This window comes from Helicoverpa zea, chromosome 14, assembly GCF_022581195.2.
Source record: "Helicoverpa zea isolate HzStark_Cry1AcR chromosome 14, ilHelZeax1.1, whole genome shotgun sequence".
In the NCBI taxonomy this organism is placed as follows: domain Eukaryota; kingdom Metazoa; phylum Arthropoda; class Insecta; order Lepidoptera; family Noctuidae; genus Helicoverpa; species Helicoverpa zea.
This window is the reverse complement of record NC_061465.1, coordinates 6,636,917-6,661,811: the sequence shown is the minus strand read 5'-3', so window position 1 is coordinate 6,661,811 and position 24,895 is coordinate 6,636,917. Positions and strand designations below refer to the sequence as shown.

Here is a 24,895-nt window from a genome sequence, read left to right as displayed (position 1 = left end):
GACTTTACAAAAACAGGCGAGTGATTTGCATGAACAAATCATTGACCTTGGGCTTTTGGCGGAACATCATCGTTACGATAAAACCCATTTGATACCGATATGATAGACCTAACTGGATATTATATTTGTATGTAATACGAACTTGTTTTATTCGTTTTTTAGTAGGGATTAAGGAAACATTATTACTTTTTTATTCATTTTAAATGGTGTAAGCTCAACGAATTGAGAGTTTGACTGACTTCTTTAACGCTTTATCGGAGTCTATATCTTTATATTTTAAAATGTGGTATGTGTTAATTAAACATAAATTACATACAGAATTGAGTGGCACTATAAAATTACAAAGCGTAATTGTAATAAGCCCGTAAATACTGAAAGCGCAAAAACCACTTAAAAAAGCCGTTAAACTTTAATTAGGTAATACAAATACGTTTAATATCATAATTACCATAAGTATTAAAGAGTTTAATAAAAATGGCTGCTACTACCTTCTGCAATCGTAACGGCAATTAGAAACTTTACAAGTTGCTACAGAGATGGAAGATAAAAGAGTATGTAAAGTCATTGGCACATCGTGCCGGCTAACACGACCCGAAACCGTTTCAGATAATATCTAATGTTTTTAAAGTTGTCCGTCTTGTTGCTCCAGTGACATCGTATTCTACTTTATATGTGTGGGTAGTGAGCCTGGTACTCTATTTGTGTAGCCAGGTAATCCAGCTCCCCGGTTCATCCCTAATTTGATTGGCCGTGTTGGAGCTGAGTGACCTGTCAGTTTGATTGTTCGATAAAAGGAACAAGGGTACGAGATTTACTCTAAAAACTGAATTATTCTAGTCACTAGTTGTTTTGGAGGGAGTTAAAGCTACGTGAGTAATTTTTTGTCAAAGGTTAAATGAATATGCAACGATCGCCACTGAAGGCAATTTCCTTCATAACATTAGCTTTTGCAAATAGTCGCTATAAGTCTTCACCTTGATACTCCTACCGTGCAAATAACACAATCCAAGAAGTCCGTTAAGGTTAGTTTCGTAACTAATCCTGAATTTAAAAAACGGATGCCGTAAAAACATTTCCCGTGTTGCTTTTTCCGCGCGCCACAGCGGAGTTCACCGCGGAAAATGGGTTACTAAGGAAGGTATTCTAAGGCGACATTTATTAGGGCGAATAAACTGTTACTACTTATTGCAACACCCCGCACTGAATTCCTGGAGCTTTCGCTTTACTTTAGCTTCCATAGAAACGGTAGTTTAACAGATTTTCAGAACTAACTTCGTGTGTAAATGCTGCTTACTTACGCTTACCTTGAAGGGTTGGCAACGATGCTTTTCTAAGTCCAATAGTTTCAATTTTACTTTGAAGTTTACTGTTCCAATTTCGGGTAAATTATTTTATCAGTTCAACTAATGCGTTTATCGATGAATACTAACACTTGTTCCGTATTTTTCTAACAAAATGTCAGTGATTAAGTAGCTCTCTGTCCGGTCAATTCGCTAGAGAGCCAATGACAGCGCTGTTAGCCGACGGCTGTCCAAATTAAATCCGAGTCGACAGCGAGCCGCGCTGAAATGTTCGCGTACCTAGATATTTCACATACAGACATCTAAATATTAGCTGGAAACCATTTTTCTCCCGTTTTCACAATGCATGTTTCGATGGAACGAAATAATTGTATGAAAGACATGCTTAAAAAGGCTTCAGCAAAACGAAAAATTAACAGTCTTTTTCATTGTTATGAAACTTTTGTACATACATATTAGTTCTTAATCAGTGAAACTTAATAAAAGCACAAAAAGGTTCATAAAATTCTTGCATGCCTGCCGAATATGGTTCTGCCCCCCAGAAGCTACAGGCAAAATCAGATAGACTAGCGATACATCAAATTCATCCAAATCAAGATGGTGGCTATAAAAAGTATTATGAATTCAAAACTCGCGCCAAGTGCCAAATCCCTGACGGGCGACGAATTTTAAACAACACACAGTTATTGATAGTTGGATTCGTGTCGTATTTTATTTACCATTCTGTTAAATGTGCCCGAGGCAACTTTATTGAGAATTATCGTTTTGGATTTATGGTACATCATCGCAACGAAAAACTTTATTATTGTCGTAAAAGTTACATTCTAGATTAATACTTGGAATCTACTCATAAATGTTAGTGTGCTGGCTCGAATAAGTGCTTTGAAATGCGAATTGAAAATCTTCATTTTGCGATCCACTTAACATTTTATATTCATGAAACGCATCCCGACTTAAGTGGGAAAACAAAATTATGCGGATTTTCGGTCAACGAAGGTTAAAACAATTTATGTCGTAATAAATCATATTTGAATGTATGACGCAGTTAGTGTATTATCTCAATGTAATTGCGGAAACAATATAATGTAGGTATGCGACATCATAATTTCATTGTTGGTGTAAAATAATTTTCGTGTTCAAGTTCAGATTCGGCCAGTTAATTTACTTTGCGAGAAGCCTTGCGCTGGCATTTGCAACATAACAAGCACATCGCAATACTCTTGAGAACTCAATATGGTTGGCAGAAAGCTTGAAACATAATTAACTAAATATATTTCATTTATTTATGACTTTAATCAAAAGAACACAGAAAATTGGTATCTTATTAACGCTGACTGAACTCACTGAACCCTCAAGAAGGCACGAGGTTTCGTAAGCTATTAGAAAGACGTGCAAATATTAAACAAAGTAAAACACTGCCGCCTTACGTAATTTTCGTAAAACTTTGCTCTTTAACCCAAGTAAACCTAAAGAAAGTTATATTCGAGTGTGGTGAACGCCGTGAGTGAACGACTTATTGAAACTGACAACCCTATTTACAAGGTGCTAGAACATGTTACCCGCCGCCCTTTGATTCATAAGAATTATAAATAATAATTAATAGTCTGATCACACGTACAACACGCCACTTTAAATGATAATTTTACAGCTTACGGTTGAAAATAATTATCACGTAAAGATAGATTGATTATGCCGACCATCAATTATGTTTCGTAATTAGGTACCGACATCGTACGAGTTTCGAAATAAAATTTTGCAAGGGCAATAGAGAGCTTACTTTTTATTTCTATATTATTTTCCGATGTGTCTATCACTTACTATATTAAATACAATCTTCTAATTTATTATTGGGTACTTAATCTATTTTTTTAAGTGCAAGTCACTCTCATAGGGGCCTGCAGAGCCTTAAATACGTAAATAATTAATTCAATTTTAATATTAATTTCCATAATTCGATACAAGAATTGCATCGAATCGATATGAACCGAGGTTAAATCTAAATCACGATATGAATAAATTAAGTAAATATATGAAGTTATTAGTTTTTAACTTTATTGCATACGTATTTGATTACAATGCATTAATATATGACGGCAATTGAATGAGACGGCGCTTCGCCACTCTTGTTGATTGTTTTTATTGAACTTTTCAATTGTGTCACAGCGCAGGTCAGTCTGACAATGTATGGAGTACGATCAAAGAACTTTATAAATGTCAGCTAAGAATTAACTACAGTATCCGTGTCTTTCCTTGCTGAACATTTTTTTAAAGCTCAAGAAAACTGCAAAACTTTTACTGCAGTAAGTACTTACACTGACTTACATATGGTATGAAAAAGTTCCAGAGTTAATTACTAATTTATCAACAACCTTTAATCACAACGAAAGCCTTAACTAGATTTATGTAGTAGGTAAGGTACACCAAAATAATGTTAATAAATAATTTAGTACTGAGTAGAGTTCATTAAATGAATGTTATTTCAGTTATTTAGTTAAAACACGTGTAAATGGGAATGTATTTACCGGTTTCGATAACAGTTATCGGCAATAATGATGAATGAGCGCCTATGCCTATTATTAAAATAGGCAATATTGGTTTTGAATATACATATAAACAAAATACCTAGCTTCTCGCCTGTGGTTTCACTCGCGTCCTGTGGGATCGTCTGCCGTACCCAGATAAAATACAGCCTATGTTTCTCGTGGATAATGTAGCTCCCCAACAGTGAAAGACTTTTCTAACAGGTTTAGTACTTTCGGAGCCTTTAGATTACAAACAAACAAGATAAAATTTAAAGATCCTGGTGCCTAAAGATAATAACAACTGCGATTTCGATAACTTTTCTTGTATCAAAAAGAATAATTGTCAACCGGTAAAAATATTACATAAATACTATAATTATTGTAAATAAATACTTATATGTTGGCTAAAGTTGCAATTAAACGAGTACAGTATTTATCAAATAACCATGGTATCCATACCTACTAAGTATTTATGGATGGAAATAAAATAGCAGATGTGAGTTCCAATAATAAAGTAGAAGTTAAATTAACAGGAAAAAGCCGTTATTTAAATATTTCACTAGTATTACATTATCGCCTTTATTGTTTATTTAATACGCCGATAAGGAAAAATATTGTTAAATAAAAGTCAAATAATAAGTGCAAAATCAATTTAAAAATGCACTTGACACTTCCCGTATGTTTATAACTCGTGTAAAAAAATGATCAAACATTCAAGGTCGAACGATACAATGAGCGAATGAATGACCGAACGCCAGATGAATGAACAAACACAAAATAGCGTCCCCAGAGTGAACAAAAAAATCGATAAAAATGGACTTACTGGCGTACAGCTTTTTCCACATGTCAAGTTGAAATAAAAATGATAAGTAAGTACTTGCAGCTTAGTATCTTGTACGCGTCTAACCAGGGCAGTAGGAAGCCACAGAAGTAAAGACTATCAAAAGGCAGTTAGTGCGCATATCAAGATATCACGACAATGATAAACGCGAGGTCGAATCTGCTTTTTGCGAGGTCTCGACGCGGCCTTCGCAAAAATTAGCGCGATTTACATAACGCATAGGTACGTACATTATTTACATTATCTAGAAGAGTACGGATATTGATAATATAAATGGAGATAACGGGTGAGATCATAGCAAACGAAATATGAGGAACTAGGAAATGACTAGACAAGACCGTGTTCAGTGGTGGTTCTGTTATTTACGACACTAAGATCTTCAGCAAATATTGCACCGGGTTTTATATCTTTACACAGAAACATCTGAGAAACTGAAGAAATTATAGCAACCTGTCTCGACTAGGTGCTAATTCTGTTTAGATCTAAGCCGACGACACATTTTAAAGCAGTCATTACTGAATGTTCTACTCTAGAAAGCGTACTTAATTTGATCACGACATGAACCTAATAGGTTAATTTAAATAAATCACCCAACATTGTGTTGACAAATTATAATGTCACTCAATTCCCAAGTCTGTCATTACCCAGTAACGAAATAACAGCACTATGAATAATAGAAACAAAACATGTAATTACAAAGTGTCTCAGTAAGTTTTAAAATAGACGACACGTAACCCCAATCACTATTTTTAAAACATATTTTAAGACGCGGCGAGATTTCGTATAGCGTATGCGTAGAATATTAGTGCCATGGAGAAGGCTCCTTCTAATTAACCTAATAAGTTGTCCAATAATAAAAAATGATAATTTACCAACTGATGTATTAGGAGGTGCTACATTCTTGTTTAGATTAATTGACGATAACCTACACGTGACGCGCCTCCTGTTATTACCATCAATATATAAACACGACCTAAAATAGATATTTTATATCGCCAGATAAACGATAAACGTTCCTAAAGAAGAGTAAGCAAGATTTTATTCAAATCGTAAAAAGGTACCGTGGGTGGCGACGCTGCGATTGCCTCGTCAAAGTATACAGATGAGATTCCCTACGGCTAATTATATCGACAATCAATCGAGAAAGTGCCGCTTGCGACACGAATAGAATCGCTATAATTATAGTAGTTGAAATGAAATAATGCATCGGGTGTAGGAGTGCTTGGCAGATCTAAAGGGACGCCGCTTGTCGATACTATCATTCCTTTTAAAGTTATTAATGTTCATATGCGGGCACACAGCTAATATTATTTATTAATCAGTCGATGGAACCGAACGATGCTCAACCCCAAGACGTAGAGTTAAGTTTACCGAGGGAAGCAACCGGTGCGTACTTCCTCTCAACGAGACGAGGGTTGCGCCAACCAGAGCCGCACTGAATTGACGAAATTAAATTGCAATTAACCGAGCAATTAGCGAGCGGGTTACTTGGGCCAATATTAAATGAAGTTAAATACGGAGCACTGTATGATTAAAGTATATGTATGTATGGGGAAACATGATATGCTTCGCTTCTGGAGGCCAACGAAACGCATTCAACTATGGTTTACATTGAAATGTGAAAGGATACAATCGATTTAATTGTAAACATGATTGCATTTGTCAAATCATGAAACACAGAAATAATAGAGGTCAATGCATATCAAGTGAGAGTTCATAAACAACAGACGTATATAATATAAAAGACTCCGCGGTTTATTCCACGTCGATCTATGATAATCTCACGACCAAACAAAATAAGGAAACGGGAAATAAATGAATTGCAAACGTTGAACGAATTCGAAATTTACATTTTAGTATCGTGGGTTGGCAGTGAGACATCGCGCGTCGTATGGTGGTATCGTTCGGGATAAACAAAAGAGTTTACGTGGTGCGTAACATAGGGGTGAGATATTTATTGGTCGTTTTATCGTGAGTATAATATTGTGAATATATAACATGGGAGCGCGGTGGTGGGACGATGCGGGCGGGCGCCGCCGCTCGGAACGACCGGCTGACCCACTCTCGTACCCACTTGATTACTGCACCGAGGATTCAATTGGACAAAGGCTGAAAACACGGTTAATGCGATTATATTCATAATGTTCCCTTACTGAGCCGGTGACGTTAAATATGTAAATTGAGCTTCGTAATTTGCAACCTTTGTCCAAAGTGCTTGAGAGAAAGGTCAGGGTTATTTGTTTTATTGTGAAACTCACCGTAAGTCGAGGTTCTTGGCATTCTGTCACATAAACTGCATGTGCAGGTCGGCTTACCTGAAACAATATGCACACTCGTTACACAACCGTATAAAGCAGTCTATGTATCTAAAAGTGAACTAAATTACATCTACATCTGTGTCAGAAGCAGTAATAAAATTAGGAGCACGTATTCAATTTCGGATGACGACTGAAATTATAACGTAGTCGCAGTAGTTAAGTCTGTCTGAGCCTATAGTCCAACAACTTTCTGCATAGGAATTGAATTTCTATTGTATTGTCGTCACATAGATGTCTATAGATTTATATATCCTTGTGCTTTCTAAATGCTACAGGAATATCGTTTTTATATCAAGCGAAATTTCAAATGGTAAAGTTTTAAGATTTTACCAAAAGAAGGGCTGATAAATGTAAAGAGAGTGGGCATGTAAAGAGGTCCATTACTGTGAAAGAGTTTTCAAAAGACACGTTTAAGGCCAAGCTTAGTTTACCTTCAAGAGTGTTTCTCGTTGATACTCTAGAATTGTAAATAGATTCTGAATTGGAAGCTGAGGGTTGTAATTTTACTTTACAACATGATAATAAAGGGGATTGAATAAAAAGAGCTTATTAAGTCATTTTGAACGGCGCGGGCGGCGGGCCATTTTTAGATAATGTCTAGGGAGATTCTTTACAACTAAAATATTCCATCGTCTTGCAACATGTGCAATACAAATAATAAGATTTTATAAGCCACATAAAGTATTAGACATGTCTATTTGCGCGAGGTTATTAAGATTCTAATGGATTCTCAATAGAATACCGTCTGTATGCATACGTAATGTGTAATGATCGGCTGCGAGTGCTTGTAACACAACGCCTTACTGAACGATAGCCTTTCATTTAACCAATTATCTGGTTAAATATTTCTAACACTTGATTGGTTTTTTCTTTCTTTGTTTTGTTTGTATTGTATTGCTTGGAAATACCGGTAATGCTTACAGCTATACCAATACCGGGTGTTACAGTTCCCTTGTTAATATAAATTAGTTTGTTAGTTAAAGAAGTTCCCTGTTTGTTCACTCCAGTCTTTGTTTATACGAAACTTTTAGTTCGTAAACAACTTAGTTGCTTGATTCCCATTTAAAAACATCTTACCCAACATAATTTGAATGATAAAACTATTAATTATTGTTATAGATATCTGTCAGTTTGAACTTAAGTTAATTTGTCGGAAACATGTTTTGTTGTTGCTCAATAGTGTCGGACACACCCACGAAATGTGTAACACGATAAACAGACAAATGATTAAATGTCGTTCAACATCAACTGCTATTACAAGTGGCCGTAATATTTTATGATATCTATAATTTAATGCGTGGCATTGCAAAAGCCGCCGCAGTCAACACAGTAGATACTTAATTAATTACGTGCCCTTATAAACGGCGCAGATAGCTGCCAACAAAAATACGTTTCACTGCAAAAAAGGGATCCTGGGAGTTTAATGATTTTGTCGATTCGTTTATACCAGGCAATTCCATTTTTATAACGGCCCATAGATGGTCTAATTAGTAATTACGTATTTTACATTTATTGAATAAAATAACATTACCTACCATTGGATTAAAATATGTGAACCTTGCAACGGAACTTGTAAAATGTTTAATTTCAGTGAAATGCACGAATGTTTTATTTAAATAATATTCATGTACGTTTTTATTGAAATTATAAAAAGCTTTTTGCCTTAGAGCGGGTGTTTAATGTTTACGGTTGGAGAGAGAGGGCGAAGGGCTAAAGGGCCCGCTCGACTGATTATTGTTTTACTTAACTTTTTATAGCCCATCACGCGGCCACCGACGCCCTGTTCCGTAGGGTTGTTCGTTCCCTAGTGCTGAGACACACTCCGTGCGTGTTACCAACTTATTCTAGTAATAAGAATAGTTTTTAACTTTAATCGAGTTTTAGTTGCTGGCGGATATTATTTGTAGTGAACGGCTTAGGAATTGAATATGGTTTAATTTTTATAGCATTAGGAAATTACTTCTCATTACCTACTTATTTAATTAAACTCGCAATTTTTTTTTTATAAATTAACTTAGAGCACTGACTTGTATGAAAAACAAATTGTAACCATTTATTTATTAAAAAATAAATAATGTATCGTACAAAATCCGTGTAGAATATTCCCGAAGTCAAGTGAAGGGTCTAGTTATTTCTGTTCCCACTAGTCGAACGTTCGTGAACCAACAGTTGGATCGCGAGAGGCGGCACTAACCTGGAGTTGCAGAATAAAGCTCGCCATGCATTCAATACTGTTATTATTTTTCCGATAGAATTCTACTACTTACTGAATCTTCCGAGTAGTTTTATATTGGATATGGTATTTGAATACTTACCTGAATAAAGTTTGCGTGTTATATGTAGTGGGATGTTTGAATTAAATGTCTCAGATTTGAGAGGACTTACTCAATCTGCTTCTTAGGCAAATCTTTTATTTCGGATTCTTGGGACTGGGTATGTATTATATTTTGCTTTTAGATAGTTATTTAAACTATTGTACACGTACCTACATTGCTTCCTATATATTTCAAAAAAACTTTTAAATGTTATTGAAATATTCTATGAAACAAATTGTAATACAACTCACCAACACAAAACACATCTCGAACACAAAAATCACATTAAAATATGAAAGGACTTTATTTAAAAAAGCGTATGAATGAATAAAATTCAAAGAGAGACAATCCACTTTCTGGATGATTCTAGATTCGTGTGAATTAATTCAATGAGTTGATTATTCCCCGACCGTTTCCTGGAGCAATAAGAGCGATAATGTCGGCTCCATCTCCCTCACTCGTCAAACAAACACTGAAGAGTGAAAGGGAAAAAGATACGGGTACAGATTATGTTGGTGAGATTTTGTGAGTCATCGCGCTGGGGGACTACCCGTGACGTCATGGACTCAGGCTTCAATGTAAACATGAAGACCAATTTAACTGCCCTATTGATTACATTAGTAAGTGCCTTCACCGATATAACAATGGATGCTACGTTTCTGTCATGAGCTTAATAAGGTCTGACAGTTTAAAATATCGGGAAAAGAACATAATAAGTAAATATGTCCTGATGTAATTAGTTATCCTGCAATTATGACAAAAAATCATCGTTTTAATACGAAATAAAAAGAGCGGTATAAATTATGACAGAACGAGCTTCAGAGCATGTTATCAACCGCAGCTAATGCCGTTATTCATCATAATTATCACTTATTATGATAGCCCATTAGTTTATAGCAGATATCAATTTAATATCAACGGCACGCTATCTAAATAGTTAATCTAGGAGTACATATATCCAGTTAAGCTTCCATCGATCTGTACAAGAGATAATGTGACAAGTTTACTCGCGAACAGATTTGAAAAGAAATGTGGGCCAATCGTCTATTACTTAGCATTCTCCCGTCAGTTACATGACGATGCTAAATGACGGGTGCTGACAACTATATTGTTTGTCATTGACGCACCGCACCGTATCATAGTTGGAATAAATCTAGAAGTGACAAGAGACATTCGAATAGATCCGGATTCGCTCACGGATCTGTGCGAGGTCGGTTCACATCGTGCCGACTACGTATAATTTGCGATAACATTGGAATAAACTAGATAAATGCATCTATTCCTCACTAATGCTTTGAGCTTATCGTCCACATTTACAAATTCGAATCGTTAAATATTTCACAGAAAGCAATTAAAACAAATGAACGTTCTTTACCGACTCCGCCAGTCGCTTTCATAAAAAGATGATTGCAGAAAACTGAGTAATCGGATAAACTGTGACGTCATTTGCGTTTGTGTTTCTTGCTTTTATACTAAATCGCTTGATGCATTAAACCTTTGATCTAAAGTTAGTTTATCGGATACGATAGTCGCCTTGTTGAAGAGATTACTAGTTATAAAACAGATAGATTAATGCCTCATATCAGGTTTCTCTACTAAGTATCCTTTATAAGTGTGAATTTATGGCGTCGTGGAATGCGCAAATCCCTGTAACGAGTTATTGGAATAGTCGCATAAAAATCGTATTATCGACATTTATCGTTATGTTATAAAAATGATCAAACGGTCAAATGTCTAGATTTGAAACGTTATCCTAAAAATGGCTCGATATGAATGGAGGCGGTGCCGGATATTAAACGCCAGCTTGTCGATAGTTATATTTAAACTTGTCGAGTGCCGTGTAAGTTTTTAATAAAACTTAGTTTCCGTAGTTTTGATTTATACCTTATCTGCACTGAGGTAATATGGTGACATTTTGCGGTTTCTGTCCCATCTGCCTTAGTAAGATAAACAAGAAATAACTTTTAAGATGCTAGTCATTTTTTTATGAATCATAAATTCTATTTCTAAGCTTGTGATAGTCTATCTACAATATATTAGTTCGTGATTCGAATAAATTAGTAACAGCCAAACATCGACGCACCAGGATGTGATACCAATTAAATCAATTCATTTCAGTTTTATCCGTAACATATTTTCCCATCAAATTATAATAAAAATCTGTATTTATATCGTTTCCTGTGTCTAGCCGACTTACTGTAAAAAATGTATGATAAAACATGCGTTTACATTATGCTCAGTGAGTCACCGAGTTGCATTTTAACCCGAGTAGTACCTACTAAATATCATGTATTTACAAAGTTTCAGTTCGAAAATACAAAAAACATTTTTGTCTTGTTTTTTCCGCGATACGATCATTGCGTAGTATCTTAACAAAGCGAACAGACGGACAATAGTTACCAGCTTATGAACAAAGCATCATTGACGCAAATTATGCCACATATTTATGCGCATACACTTACCTATATAAACATAAAGCGCTTTAATATATCACTGTACTCTGATAGTCTATCTTTGTATGACATTATTAATTGAATGAGGTATGATGTTCATGTTAGTAATTTTAGGCCATAAAATGATAAATGACGACGTAGTTACGTAACTTTTTAATTACTCGTCGAACCATAGAACTTTAAAAATGAATTAATAATCAATTCGCTTATATTTTGAGCGTATTTTTATCGAGAGTTATTTTTATACAGAAAAAACAAGCTGGGATATTTGTGGAACAATTGAAGACGTAACTGGCCTTTTGAGTTCCTCAGATTTGTCAGCGCGTCTGCATTCGGGGAATAGGTACAATGAGTTCCAACGATGTCTCTTTGGGAATCCCAATTTCAACTCATTAATCTCTTCAACGTTGCGTTGTTCAAAATAAATACATACTAATCAACTTTTGGTGCATTTTCTTAGACGAATCTCGGTTTATATGTAAGATTCGGAGTCTTGTTTATAATTAAATTAAACATAACTTATAATAACTACAAAACTGTTTATTTTCAAATACAAAGTAAATTAAATTCAAGTGAGAAAGAAAATTCCACAATTAACATAATTAACAATTATCATTAGTACCTATATCTAATGCGCTTTGTTAGTGGGAGGTGATATGTCAACTCAGTAGTTAGTGGTACGGGTGTTAACAGTAATGTGCGAAGTAGGGTGTGGTGCACGATACTCACCGCTGTTGGCGTAGTAATCGTGAAGCGTATACAATGGATAGTCACCTAGTTTGAACAGGTACGCGGAGAGGAGCACCGCGTCGTGCCGCGGGTCCTGCCCCGCGTGGCTGGCTGCCGGCCGCATCAGCGACGATATCGAAAAGTCCGTCATTCCCTGTGCAGCACCACCCCATCCATTCACACTACACAACTTACACTCCTCCTTCATTGTTCCAATAACACTAATAAATATACTCTATAATCCGTTTTTTTTTGTACTCGGTTTGTACTGGGCACTAGTAAATCACATATAAAAATATCCGTGGGCTGGCTCGCACATCACAGAAGATATCACAGCAGCGTTCGGCGCCTGTAATCCGGTCCTATTAAACACACAATTCCTGTTCAATACCGCTTCCAAATAGATATGTCTAGTATACGTAGACTATAACTATTTAAGCGAGAGTTTGGAGTTCGGGCTAACTTCAGTTTCCACGAAACGAAATCAGCCCGAACACGAAGTTTACCAACACATACAAATAGCCTGTCGTACATTCGCCAAAATCTTAATCGTTGTATATTTTACACTTTTGACATTACAACAAATTAATGATGTTGGCGACTGTATACTGTAAGCTGACATTTCGCAGTAAAACAGCTTTGGGACATATCATCTCTATCTCTCAATAATTGAACTGTGACCTTTGACATTGAAATGTCATCACACGACTGTACCCAATATGTTCCTCAATTTGGAAACTGATAGCTTTATTTGCGTCATTGCGTCTGCTCTTACATAATAAATATTTCTAGATGAAACTTTAAAATAAATATTAAATTGTTGCATAATTAATAGGTATGTATGCGTTTTACTCTATGATGTGGTATTATGCAGCCGTTGTACATTATCGGCTATTAAAGCAAGTTATTGCTCGGTGCTGGCGACGTTTGCGAAGTGAGTTTATTGAGAGATGGCGACGATTATGCATGTGATGGTAAACAAACATAAAACGTAGTTTGGTGTGGTGTCGGCGAACGCTGCATTGCGGCTTTGCCGGGTCAAAGGTGCAATGCCGTTGGACGATTTCAGTTGCGAGCGATGCGCTATTGTTCCTCATCCCTGATGTTATAGCCGAAGCCTAATCAACATACTTTACTTAGTATACGTTATTGTCTAATTTAAACTGCGTCGTTCATGTGCTCGCATTGATCGTTGTTCTCAGACAGCCTTGACGTCATCTTGACCCAACTGTTCTCAATGCAAATCGAAATAGAACGATACCTACTTAGTGATAAATGGTTTCAAAATGGTAATAGTTTTTATGATCACTACAAGTCGGTCCTTGTGACGTAAGTTTGAAGATTATTTCTGCTCAACAAGATAGCCCGTGATCTGCATCATCCATCAAATTAACCCGCTAACCAAACCGCTTTGAACAGTTAGCTCGATTTGTATCTCGAAACTCAATTCCTGTGAATTCCACAATTCAAGTCCAGCGATGATTCATTGTTTGTTTACACCACAACTTGTGGTGATTGTATCATGTTATAGCAAAATATTTTCATCTGATTTGAATAATTTCAAAGAATTTTGGTACATTAGAGCGATATTGTGAGAGTTGGGCTGTTGTTTGATTTTCAGTGTTGTCAGACTATTTTTTATTTCACGTTATCCATCGCTATTCGCTTACGTGCACGGAATAGCGTCGCAATAATGCACGTGGCCTTGAGTCCGTCGGTAAACAAACGTCACGTGTGCGCCAGTGGAAACATATTAAAAATCGGAGCTCGCGATCTTTTCCTCCAGTTTTGTTAGTCTTCTGCGCATGTGAGTCACGTGGTTAGCAATAATATGCAAAGGATTACTTATCATTTGCTGTAAAAGTGCGGTGATAATAAGTTTTCGTGTACGTGATTACCTAAACATAATTTGTACCTAATCATTTTTATCTGACAACCTTTCACGCTTGAAAAATACGATAGCATCTTGAATATTTATAACGGACACTATTACTCAAAAGGGAAGCAAACTCACATTTATTGGAATCTTCCATAACACTTCCAAAGATTTCCAGAAAAAATAAACTTAATAATGGGTGTAGTCGCACGTGCGATCGCTGGGCAGGCAGCTGCCACGACAGATGTTGTCGACGGAAGGTCCCTGTCGCCCTCTCCGCAACCCCTCCCCTGGCTACCTGCCCCACCTGACTTACAACCTCACTCAATTCAACATTATTGTATTAAGTACACATCAGTACTCAAAGTAAACAAGATTTACCCTAATTATTAAAGTTCGTAGGTGCTTCAATTAGGTCTTAACGATCTATCTAAACATGATAAGTTTTCCAAAGAAATAAACAGAACTTTCTGCAGTCCTATTTTAACTGCAGGCTGCAAAGCATATACAGTTCTGCGAATAAAAAGCTATTTCCCTGACTTTGATATTACTGAAGGAATTCTTCGTATTCAGTTCAATATAAACTGAAGCTTCAATCCGAAGTTCTAGCATTAGCAAATGGCGACAACGCTGTAAATATTTTGGCAATGTTTTCTGGCGGCCTCCCAATAGGACAGGCATTCAATAAGGTCTAGTAACAAGTACCCGGCACTTGATAGCTCAGCTTAAACGATGAGCTTTGGTTGACGCGCGCACATGTCGCGAGTGTTTGCTCTTCAATAATATACGAGTTTGCTAGTTTCGTAGACTCGGTTCACAATAACTCTTGTAGTTAAATTCTTTTGGCAAAGTTCCTTGGCGGCTTCCCAGAGACATCATCACCAATTGCCGATGCAGTTTTATTGTTTCGTTCCGGTGCTACTGAGAAATGTTCGGTGGCATTCATATGCTGTTCAATAAATAACAGTTTTCAGGTCAAAAAAGTTCCGTTGATAAAATCAATCGCTCGAAAGGGCAGGCCCTTCGATGCAGTTGGCAACCAATGTTGGCTAGAACCCAATTTGTGCCAACTACGGCTGTACACTTGCATCCACTCGGACTAGATAGTCTTATGAATGTTACGATATATTATTTATTTATCAACTCATACTGTACTTGTAATAATTTATTTTTAACTGTGTTTATACTGCCTATGTACATATGTAGATGATTCATTGTGCTATCCGAATATATTATTGGGGTTCGTGACCATGTACTCATAACACACTTATAATAAATTCGACATTATTTCTGTGATAAGTAGGCACGTACCACGTTTAAGACACAAATTCAGTGAGAGTTGCCTTATCGATACAGTATTATCAGTATCGATTACTGCTATCGTGACAGTGCGATAACTTAATACAATGAATAATAAATAATCTAACACTTTCCTTTATGTTTATGTGTGGCCTTTGATTTGTGTTTCATAAGGCTGGTTTGTTAATTTCAGGAGTACAGTAAAGAAACAAAATGATTTATTGAATACTTTGTCAGTACTTGTTTTGTGGATACTGATTGGTAATTTCAAAGAGCATTATGATCTCATTAATCATTATTAGCAATTTGTCGATGGCCACTTCTCTGTAACCCGAGTAACGAAAGCACACCGGTTGGTTTCACAAGAATCACAAACTGCTTACATAAGGCATAAGGCGTCTTGCGTAAACTCCACTTAGGTGCACAGCTCTATCGTAAGTTAGCTTTAAGTTCACGTACGTCGGGCCGTGCGAAATAACAGATCGATTATATCGGCCCTCCTTATTGCCCAATCGACTCGATAAATATTAGAGCTCGTTGAAGGCTGTTGAAAAGAATCACAACAGAGCTTGAATCTGATACTGAGAACTTAGAAGTTGTTAATGATTTATGATGTTTTAAATGGTTGTATTTAATTTTACTAACGCGGTATAGCAATGATTTTTGTAACTCGATGACTTGATGAAGAACTTTTTATATACTTTCAAGTCATTTGAATAAAATTTAGTTATTCTAGTAATGTGGTCACGGTAATTGGTGGGAAATCATATCGGAACAAAATTGGAGACTAACAAAGCGATTCGTGACGACCCACATACGTGAGGTAGAAAGGAGCAATGAAAACTCTCTCGATGTTGGACGAGCATCGGACCGTGACACTCACACTAATTTGTGCCAATCACGAGAAAATCCATTTTTGTATTGTATGCTAATGTTTTCGAATATAAAAATGGTCTGTAAATAGCATTATCTGGATTATTTTAAAGTTCTTGAGATTACTCATCATTTTGTCATTGATTTGTAAAGGAAATCCAGTTTATAACTAAGTATTTAATCGTCCCTAATCCGAAGCGATAATTAAAGCATAACAAGTCCTTACTGAAAGGTAAAGGAAAGCGCAAGAGATAAGGTTTCTAAAGCTATTTATCAATGTAATTGATAGCTATCGGTGTTAGGAGAGTGTGAAATTTTGCAATAGAGCTACATCGTACAAGAGGGCCGGAGGGCTGGAGAAAGTGAGCCTTTCACTCGGGCCTACCACGCTCCGCGGCACTAATTTAAACAATCATACGCAATCATGCCTATTGTTATAGCTTCCTCTTCATTTCAAGATCAAGAGATGCTTAATGTTCCACAAAATCACGGAGTATTCTCAGTGCAACATAGTTTTAAGGTTTATCGATTTTATTGCACTTGTTTTGATACTTTTATCCTTGTATCTGCAACGCGAATGCGAAAGTCAATTTATCACGTTATCTAATCGATAAAATCTTGAAAGTTAATATACTCATATTAACATGGTTTTATGAAAACAATGTTTTCCTGGATTTTCACTGAAAACGTCAGTTGATTTTTTGGCGTCAATTTGTCGTTTTTGAAAATTAAATAAAAAGTTCTGATAAAATAATATTGTCAGATCACAATAATTATCAATATTTCGACTAATAATATGATAATAGTCAAGCTAATTATGTAAGTAATTGTTCCTCATTTATAGCGATAACAATGTTTAAAGTTTCTTAAACCTATCAAGTCATGAAAACAACATACGCAAATAACAGCTTTACTTATTTATTTGATAAACAATTATGAAACTTCAACGATATTTTTTTTTTGTACGACCGTAGGTATACTTCTTCGATCCAGTTATGCAAATTATAGTGGATTCTTTTGCGATTTTTATTTTAGAATCATCATTTTAGTTCAACGGGATAAAATTAAACTCAACAGGCTGTGGTTTGTACTATTAAAGCAAGCTAAGTAGAAGATTAACTTGAGAGTTGAGAATGGCTATGTGAGGTAAAGTTTAAGGACCACAAAGGTTGAAGTTTGAGTGCAACCTGCAGCTACAGACCGCAAACTCGCTAGTGAACACACAAAGCCCTAATGAATTACATTAAGGATACCAAGTCCGTTATGAACTGAACTCATGTTAAAAGAAAATATACGGCTAAAGCGTTCGCAAAGTTTTCTCAAAGCAATTTGCTTCAAATTAGAACAGCCGGTGGTAGACATATTTTGATAATATGTACCGCGGAATCTTGCTTTGGTATTTCAAGTAGCTTTGTGCCAGCGTTTAAGCTATCTTTACGACTTTAGTGCTTTTGTTACTATAACTTTAATAGCTTCATTCTCTATACTAGTAATTGGAGAAATACGAGTAGGATAAAATAGATTTCAGGTTTTATGAAGCGATTTATAGGCAAAGTACAAATTAGAAATGCCTGGCGTGGAACAATAAATTGTGAACTTAATAGCATCCTTAAAGCCTATGAGCGAGTAGTTACCTCTGGAGTCTCCCGAGACATTCCTTGCTAGAAATCTTAGATAGAACCCCTTACGGAATGTGGGTAGGTGCCTAATCGTTTACATTGCTTGTACATCAGGAACAATATGTATTTATTAATTAAAGAAGTTTATCTTTTCTTTTTGGAAACAAATGATTTTGCTTCCCAAAAATTAATGTTTTATTTACTGTAAATAAACAAACAAGAACGCCGGTCATGTTTATATCGTTTATCTAAAAGGCGCTTTCGGTTATTGCTGCAAATGGCAATCTTAATCTCCATAATCCTAAACAAATTGATAATACTAGCATATTCAGTATTGGTATTTAGTGGAGAGCCAATAACAGCGTTCCAAATCGCCCCTCTATGCCGGCGTTATAGCTTGTTTACCGCCTTTTGTCTAACTAGGGCACTACCTCGATGGCATTAATTGATAGCATTGACAAGCTCGGCTTAAAGCACAGATTCCACGGAGGTTTACTTTGGATACAGCTCGGAATTTCAGGCAAATTCAAGGATCTTGTTAGAATTCATTTAGATGCTTCTTGTGTTTACCGTTTGCTCAGAACACGCCAACCGGCTTTATCCCAAACGTATTAAGCCTTCTCATGTTTGTAAACAATTTTGTTTTGGTAAATAAGATTAGGGGAGACCTTGAAATTGTTGATTATTCTTCAACAAGTGTAATAAGCTTTCTGTTAGATAAAACGTTTGCGCCATGATTACATGAGCAAAGATAACGTAAACAAGGTATTTTAAATGTGTTTCATTAGCAATACTTAGATAGGAGTTTGCACTAAAGCTGTTCTGCTGACCGTACGAATATTTAATCGCTTGTTGACATTCTGTGAATATTGTAATGTGACACCGTGTGCGGCGTCCATTTACGTCAAACAGCTTATTTGATGATGCCGCGCGATAGCGATCATAGGCGCGAGGAAAGCCGGCCAGCAACACCCAGTAGCCTTATGTAGATTCGGTAGCTTTTGCGACCTCGTCCAGCAAACAGAACCCGTTTCGCACAATACCACAATGCCCACAATTTCTTTGCACGATCTGATCAACGGCACTCGCCGGCCGACACCACACCGCTACATACGCGACACTAGTGACATTTACATGTATTTAAGTTCAGTTACGTTTCACGATCCATGAGAGTATGAAAACATCCACTGGTTTGGCACAACACGACACTAGATGCGAAATGTTTCGCTGAATTCAGGTTAAGTCGCGAACGGAAGCACTGCTCAGATAGTGCGTCGTGTTTACAGTTGGCGCGGCGTTTTGCGGTCTGAGCGTGCACGCGACGATCGCTCGCTTCCGTGGTTGACAGTCGACTGGCGGCGGTCGCGGACGAAAGAAAGCTGTGTCGTGCGCGGCGGGTCGGGAGGCGCGGGGCGGCGTGAGGCGGGGGGCACACCTGCGGGCGGCGGGAGCGCCTCTTGCCTCTGGCGACGCGGCGAAGCTTCCCGCTGCTACGCAATAAACGCTCGATAAACTTTCTCATTAGGCGCGCCTAACCGTGTGACCGTAAGCTCGTTTCTGCTTGCACATTAAATGCAATGCAATACGACAACATTCATGTAGGCAATTCACACTCGAGCATGCTCTGAGCTTTCGCCTCGTGCGCGAGCTTCCCGCCGGAACCGATGCGTGTGCGCACTCTATTGAATTTCAGACTTATGTTAAACAAATGGCACATAACTCGATGAATAATGCAGGCGCTGAGATGCCCAATAGATTATTGAATAGGTACCTACTAGGTTTAGTAAAGGTGAATACACCTCGGTATTAGAATTACCTCTTGTACCCGTTACTCGCTGTTGTTGGTAGGTAAACCCTATTTGAATAAATAACCTAAGCACCTATCTTGTTCAAAGTTAATTCAGATTAATTGTATTCTTGATCAAATACAAAAGCAAAACAACATTCAATCTGATTAAAGAGTATAAGTACCTAGTTATGTACCTAGGATCAGTAGGTACCTACCTATTTACTTCTCGTAAACTGAGCTACAGTAATATATCCTTAATGAGTTAACTAAGGTCCTTTACTAGTTCTAAACTTATAAGATAACGTCAACACAATAATTAATTGTTTTGGTAAAATAATACTCTTGAAAGCACACGTCAAAACATATAACTAAGTAGATATTTTTCTTTAACCTTTTCAGACCAATTAGTGTCAAGTTTCGCTCATATCGAAGGACATAGACTAAATACGAAAGCAGAGATATCAACACAAATCTCAACTTAATCTTATTACAAACAGGAATGCGAAGAATTAATGATATCTTTTCCACGAATCAGTCGAAGCTGAATTTACTGAAGGTTTCATGGAAACTCGTGTGAGGATGGTAGCTTTAAATGAAACCTATTCTAAAGGTCGTGGATCTGACCTAAATAATGTGATGAAAATGCACAAACATTCATAAAACTGACAATTCTGTTATTTTTATTCTTTCAGGTGGGCGGCCGGTTAATGGAAGTTTTCAAAAAGGATTTTTTTTGAGTAGAAATACATACTTTATTTATAGTTAAAAGGACTTATCATGAATATTTAATATTTAAATAGTTATTTCCCTTAGCGCAATTCTACATTTACAATTACGGACCTTATGTTACACTTAAATATTTTTAAAGTAATATGCTTATTGTAACCATATAAAAAAAAAACATCAGCTTACGCCACTCTTTAATCAAACTTCAGTTATGTAGAAGTTTAAGTTTCAACAGGAGATAAGGCACAGGTGGCAAAACTACGACTTTTATGAGTAAATAAACGTGCATAAGATTGAATTAACGCATGTTTTCAATATGACCAACCAACCGCAACGTTTTATATTACTGCAGTCTGTATATAAATTGATTATAAACTAGGTATCTACGAGTTTTATGATACAATAGGTGTACTAGACAGATATGTGCTAAGTATTATGAATATAGAGTGCAGCGGTTGGTCTGAACGTTAGGCGTTAGTCACAACATATCCAACTGTATATCTTCACGGCGGACACCACGTGGACATAGCACGTGCACCGGCCACGTGCCCGGCTGACGTACGTAGCTACTGCCGACACCGACATGCAACAAACTGTGCTATCCCATTACACTTTGTCTAGTCCACAATAATGGACGTTAACAGCTCAAATCAATTCAGTAATATCCCTTTTAACTGATTAATGAATGGCAGCCTTAATAAATCAAACATCTTTCCAGGAATTGTTAGATTTTCCACGCAGCGAAAATAGAACTGACGTCATTGCTGTACTGCGTTACATTTTACTACTCGTGTTAAAGGAGATCAATAAAACACCTAGGGCTCGACAGGAACTGTCCTAAATGAATTACTCTGCCTTCTCGGCAAATCGATTATCTAAGAGGGGTTGACATTCTAAACCCCAATTTCCTCAAATGAATCCGTGATTAAGGCTGAAAATGTGGTTGAAATTAATATAAATTTTCAAATAAAAACGATAGGTATCACATCTCCGAAACGGGTCTCGTTGAAACTTAAGATATTGAAGAGGCTTAAGCTTCTTAAATATAAGAAAGACTGTACATTAAAAGTTAAGTGAGTCTTACTTGGAACGAAAAATTTCATGATGTCAAAAGAGAAGTATGCGATATTATAATCTCAAGATAACGGTATTCGAGCTGCTATGCAAACTTTATGATTGTGATAAATGGTATATTAGTAAAAATGGTTTTAAGATTTTCTCGATAAGATATGATCATCTTATATCGTTGGAGTGACCGCATTGGAAAAGGTAAGTATGAGTTTAGAAAACTTGAAGCTGAAGGAAGTGAAAAGTTACATGTTTGCTATGACAAAGTATTAGGACAGGGAGAGATTTACGACCAAGTTTCCTTGGATTGATTGACGTTTGATCTTCACAAACCCACCTCAAATGCCCTTAAGGAGATCTTTCTCCTGCAAAAGCTGTTTGTTAAGATTTGAACCTTTTTTGTAAGTATTCCCAAAGATAAAATCTAACATTGTTGGAGCCATGTTACAGCATATTGTTTGTAATAAAAACAGTTGAGCGGAAAACTGTATCATGTTATTGTACCTACGTCTTTTACTCGGAACGCTAAATGGTGAATATGAGTTTTTATTAAAATGAAAATAATGTCGTTTCCAGTGAAACGTAAAAATAACACGGAACACTGTTGTCGCTGGTTATAATTTACTGACAGATTTATATCTACGATAATACATAAGCTACAGAAATACATAGACGATTACAGTCAAAGGAATATAAAGAACATAGAACATCGTTTTTCCAGTGCATGCTGTCTCTAAAGATGACCTCTCGGAGTTCTCTTTCAGAATAAGGGGAAAAATCAGTGAAGGATTTGAATCGTCTACATACCCATTTTGAGCTTTTCGATCAGTAAGCTGCCTACAGGAAAATAACCAGGAAAGTTAGATGAACCTACCTCTGTGTAGGATTTATTAAAGGGCACACATTCTTCTAAGATGGTGTCATTTCCACCTGTCTTTAATGATCGATGACGATGACTGGCTATGACTGTATAAATCATTTATATATATTTCCTTGTATGGTGCTAGGTAAAACACAAATCAGGTATATTACATTGCGATGGCTCAATTTTTCTTGGGAAATAGTTAACTCCTGGAAAATTTACAAAAAAATCAAGTTCTTAGCATAGAAAGGACAAATTGTTCTTTGACATACCTTACTTTTATTTCATTAGTTAAAACAAATGGGATTTTTAACTGCTGAACATTATATAAAAGTAATGTACTAAAGTAATACTGATGAGTTTAATAGAGCATACCGAGTGCGCAGTACGACTATAAATTGATAATGCTCGTAACGATGCATGAAAGTCCAAGGTCAAAGCATCCCGAAGGTCGATAGGTATAGCTTGGTGAATCAATTCCAAATAGCTTTACACGGAAACGTAGTAGGAATGTAATTTTTATACGAATGCCTTCTACTTTTACTTTATTTTCGGAATTTAGAAAAAGTAAGCTAATGCAATTTGATAATAATGCCTTCTACTTATTTTTAGACTTTAGAAAATAATTGCAGGTAAGCAGTAATCAAAATTGAAGTTGAAGAAGAACTGGCCACTTCACCATACGGCTGTGTCGCAGTTTTGTTTTTCAGTAGGTGACTACAATTTAACTTGATTTGCTCTTATAACGTATCATATACCTAATTATATCTGCGTTTCCATTATTTTTACTTCATGACTACAATAAAAGTTGCTAGCGTTGCGTTTTATAATTACTATTAAAGGAGAAACATAGTTAGGTGTAAAATAAAATAAATTTCGTACCAAGCTATTTGTCATTCCCAGAAAATGTTTTAGCTTGGCTAATTTTCAGCAGAATTTTCAGAATGTAACCACAGACTGTAACTTTCAGACTGGACATGAAAGCTTAAAGGTCTCTGCACACAGCGGGCGCGGCGCGGCGGGACGGGACGGCGACGCGACACAATGTACTAGATCGTCGCGTCGCGTCGCGTCGAGCGGGACGGCTCTGTGTGGCGGCCTCCGTAATATCTAGTACATTACAACTGCTCAGTGTCGCGTCGCCGTCCCGTCCCGCCGCGCTTCGCTCGCTGTGTGCAGAGACCTTAAAAAGCTTGTTAAACTTTAATTACTAGAATTAGTTACGTGTACCTACGATATAATGTACCAACGCGAAATTATATAAGAAAGGAAGGAGTGAAGACCTTGCGGGCTTTGGGTCATGTTGACCATCTTTGAGGTTAGAGTAAATACTTTGATTTTGAATGTAAAAGTCTACAAACAAAGTATGTTATTTTGTATCTTCTGTTTGCTCCAAAATGTTTCAGGGAACGAAATTATTTAAGAGTAAGAAAATTATGCTGTCATAAGTCTTAGGTAATATATTACCGCAGCAGACAAACATAGTCCAATTAGCAATAATTATCAGATTTCTTTTATCAACATTATTGAATTTGATAACCTTAGATACCGGTGTTCGGCCATCACGTGATGTTCATTTATTCTTTGATTGAAATGATTATGATTATCATATGACTTTTGTATTGATTGGATTGCTGCACTTAAAGAGTTTACTTGGTTTTAATCAAACAATCAATCTTCTTACAGGTATATCAATAAGTATTATTAGTTATAGCCTTTGTATATATTTTTGGAATACTCACGTAAAATATGAGATAAAAATTGAATACAAAATTAAATACAATGACGCTAGCAATTGTGTAAAATTAAAACTTTTCTTAATAAATTAACACTGATTCAAGATGTCGAGATTAAAAATGGTAACAGTAAAGTCTAGGATACCCAAAAACAATTCTTTACAATTCAACAGCAGTCCACAAAGTGCTCAGCGCCATTTAATACGAACACAGTCACATTAACATGAATAAAACCGTTCAATTCAATGCCAGAGCATATCAAACAACAGATATTCAACCAATCACATCGGATACCGCGGCAGTTCAACTTCCATCACTGTATGCAAACGCACACATATTTTAAGATCAACCAAGTTGTATAGACTACAAGCAACATGACCGTCTCAGATCTGGGTCAACACGTTTGGCATGAAGATACAATCACTACACGTCTTAACTTTTGAACTAGAAAAAAGGTTGCGATACCCTCTTCAGTAGTTATCATAGAGCTTAGCACAACTTTTTATATTTTTATTTATTTATTCCTTTACATCACGCAACTAAGGACTATAGAAAATACAATAAAACA

The 24,895-nt window shown here is 36.4% G+C and overlaps 1 protein-coding gene across 6 annotated transcripts in view; it reads right to left on the bottom strand.

Annotated features, from left to right (window-relative positions):
• The window catches only part of LOC124636270, a 179,743-nt gene that overhangs the window by 22,412 nt on the left and 132,436 nt on the right, over positions 1-24,895 (bottom strand). For 4 of the 6 annotated variants that reach the window (XM_047172286.1, XM_047172288.1, XM_047172289.1 and 1 more), the window contains one exon: positions 6,923-6,979. The exons of the other annotated variants lie outside the window; for them this stretch is intronic. In XM_047172286.1, coding sequence (XP_047028242.1) covers positions 6,923-6,979 — 57 coding nt within the window. The remainder of the gene's footprint in view (positions 1-6,922; positions 6,980-24,895) is intronic. 6 annotated transcript variants of the gene reach the window in all.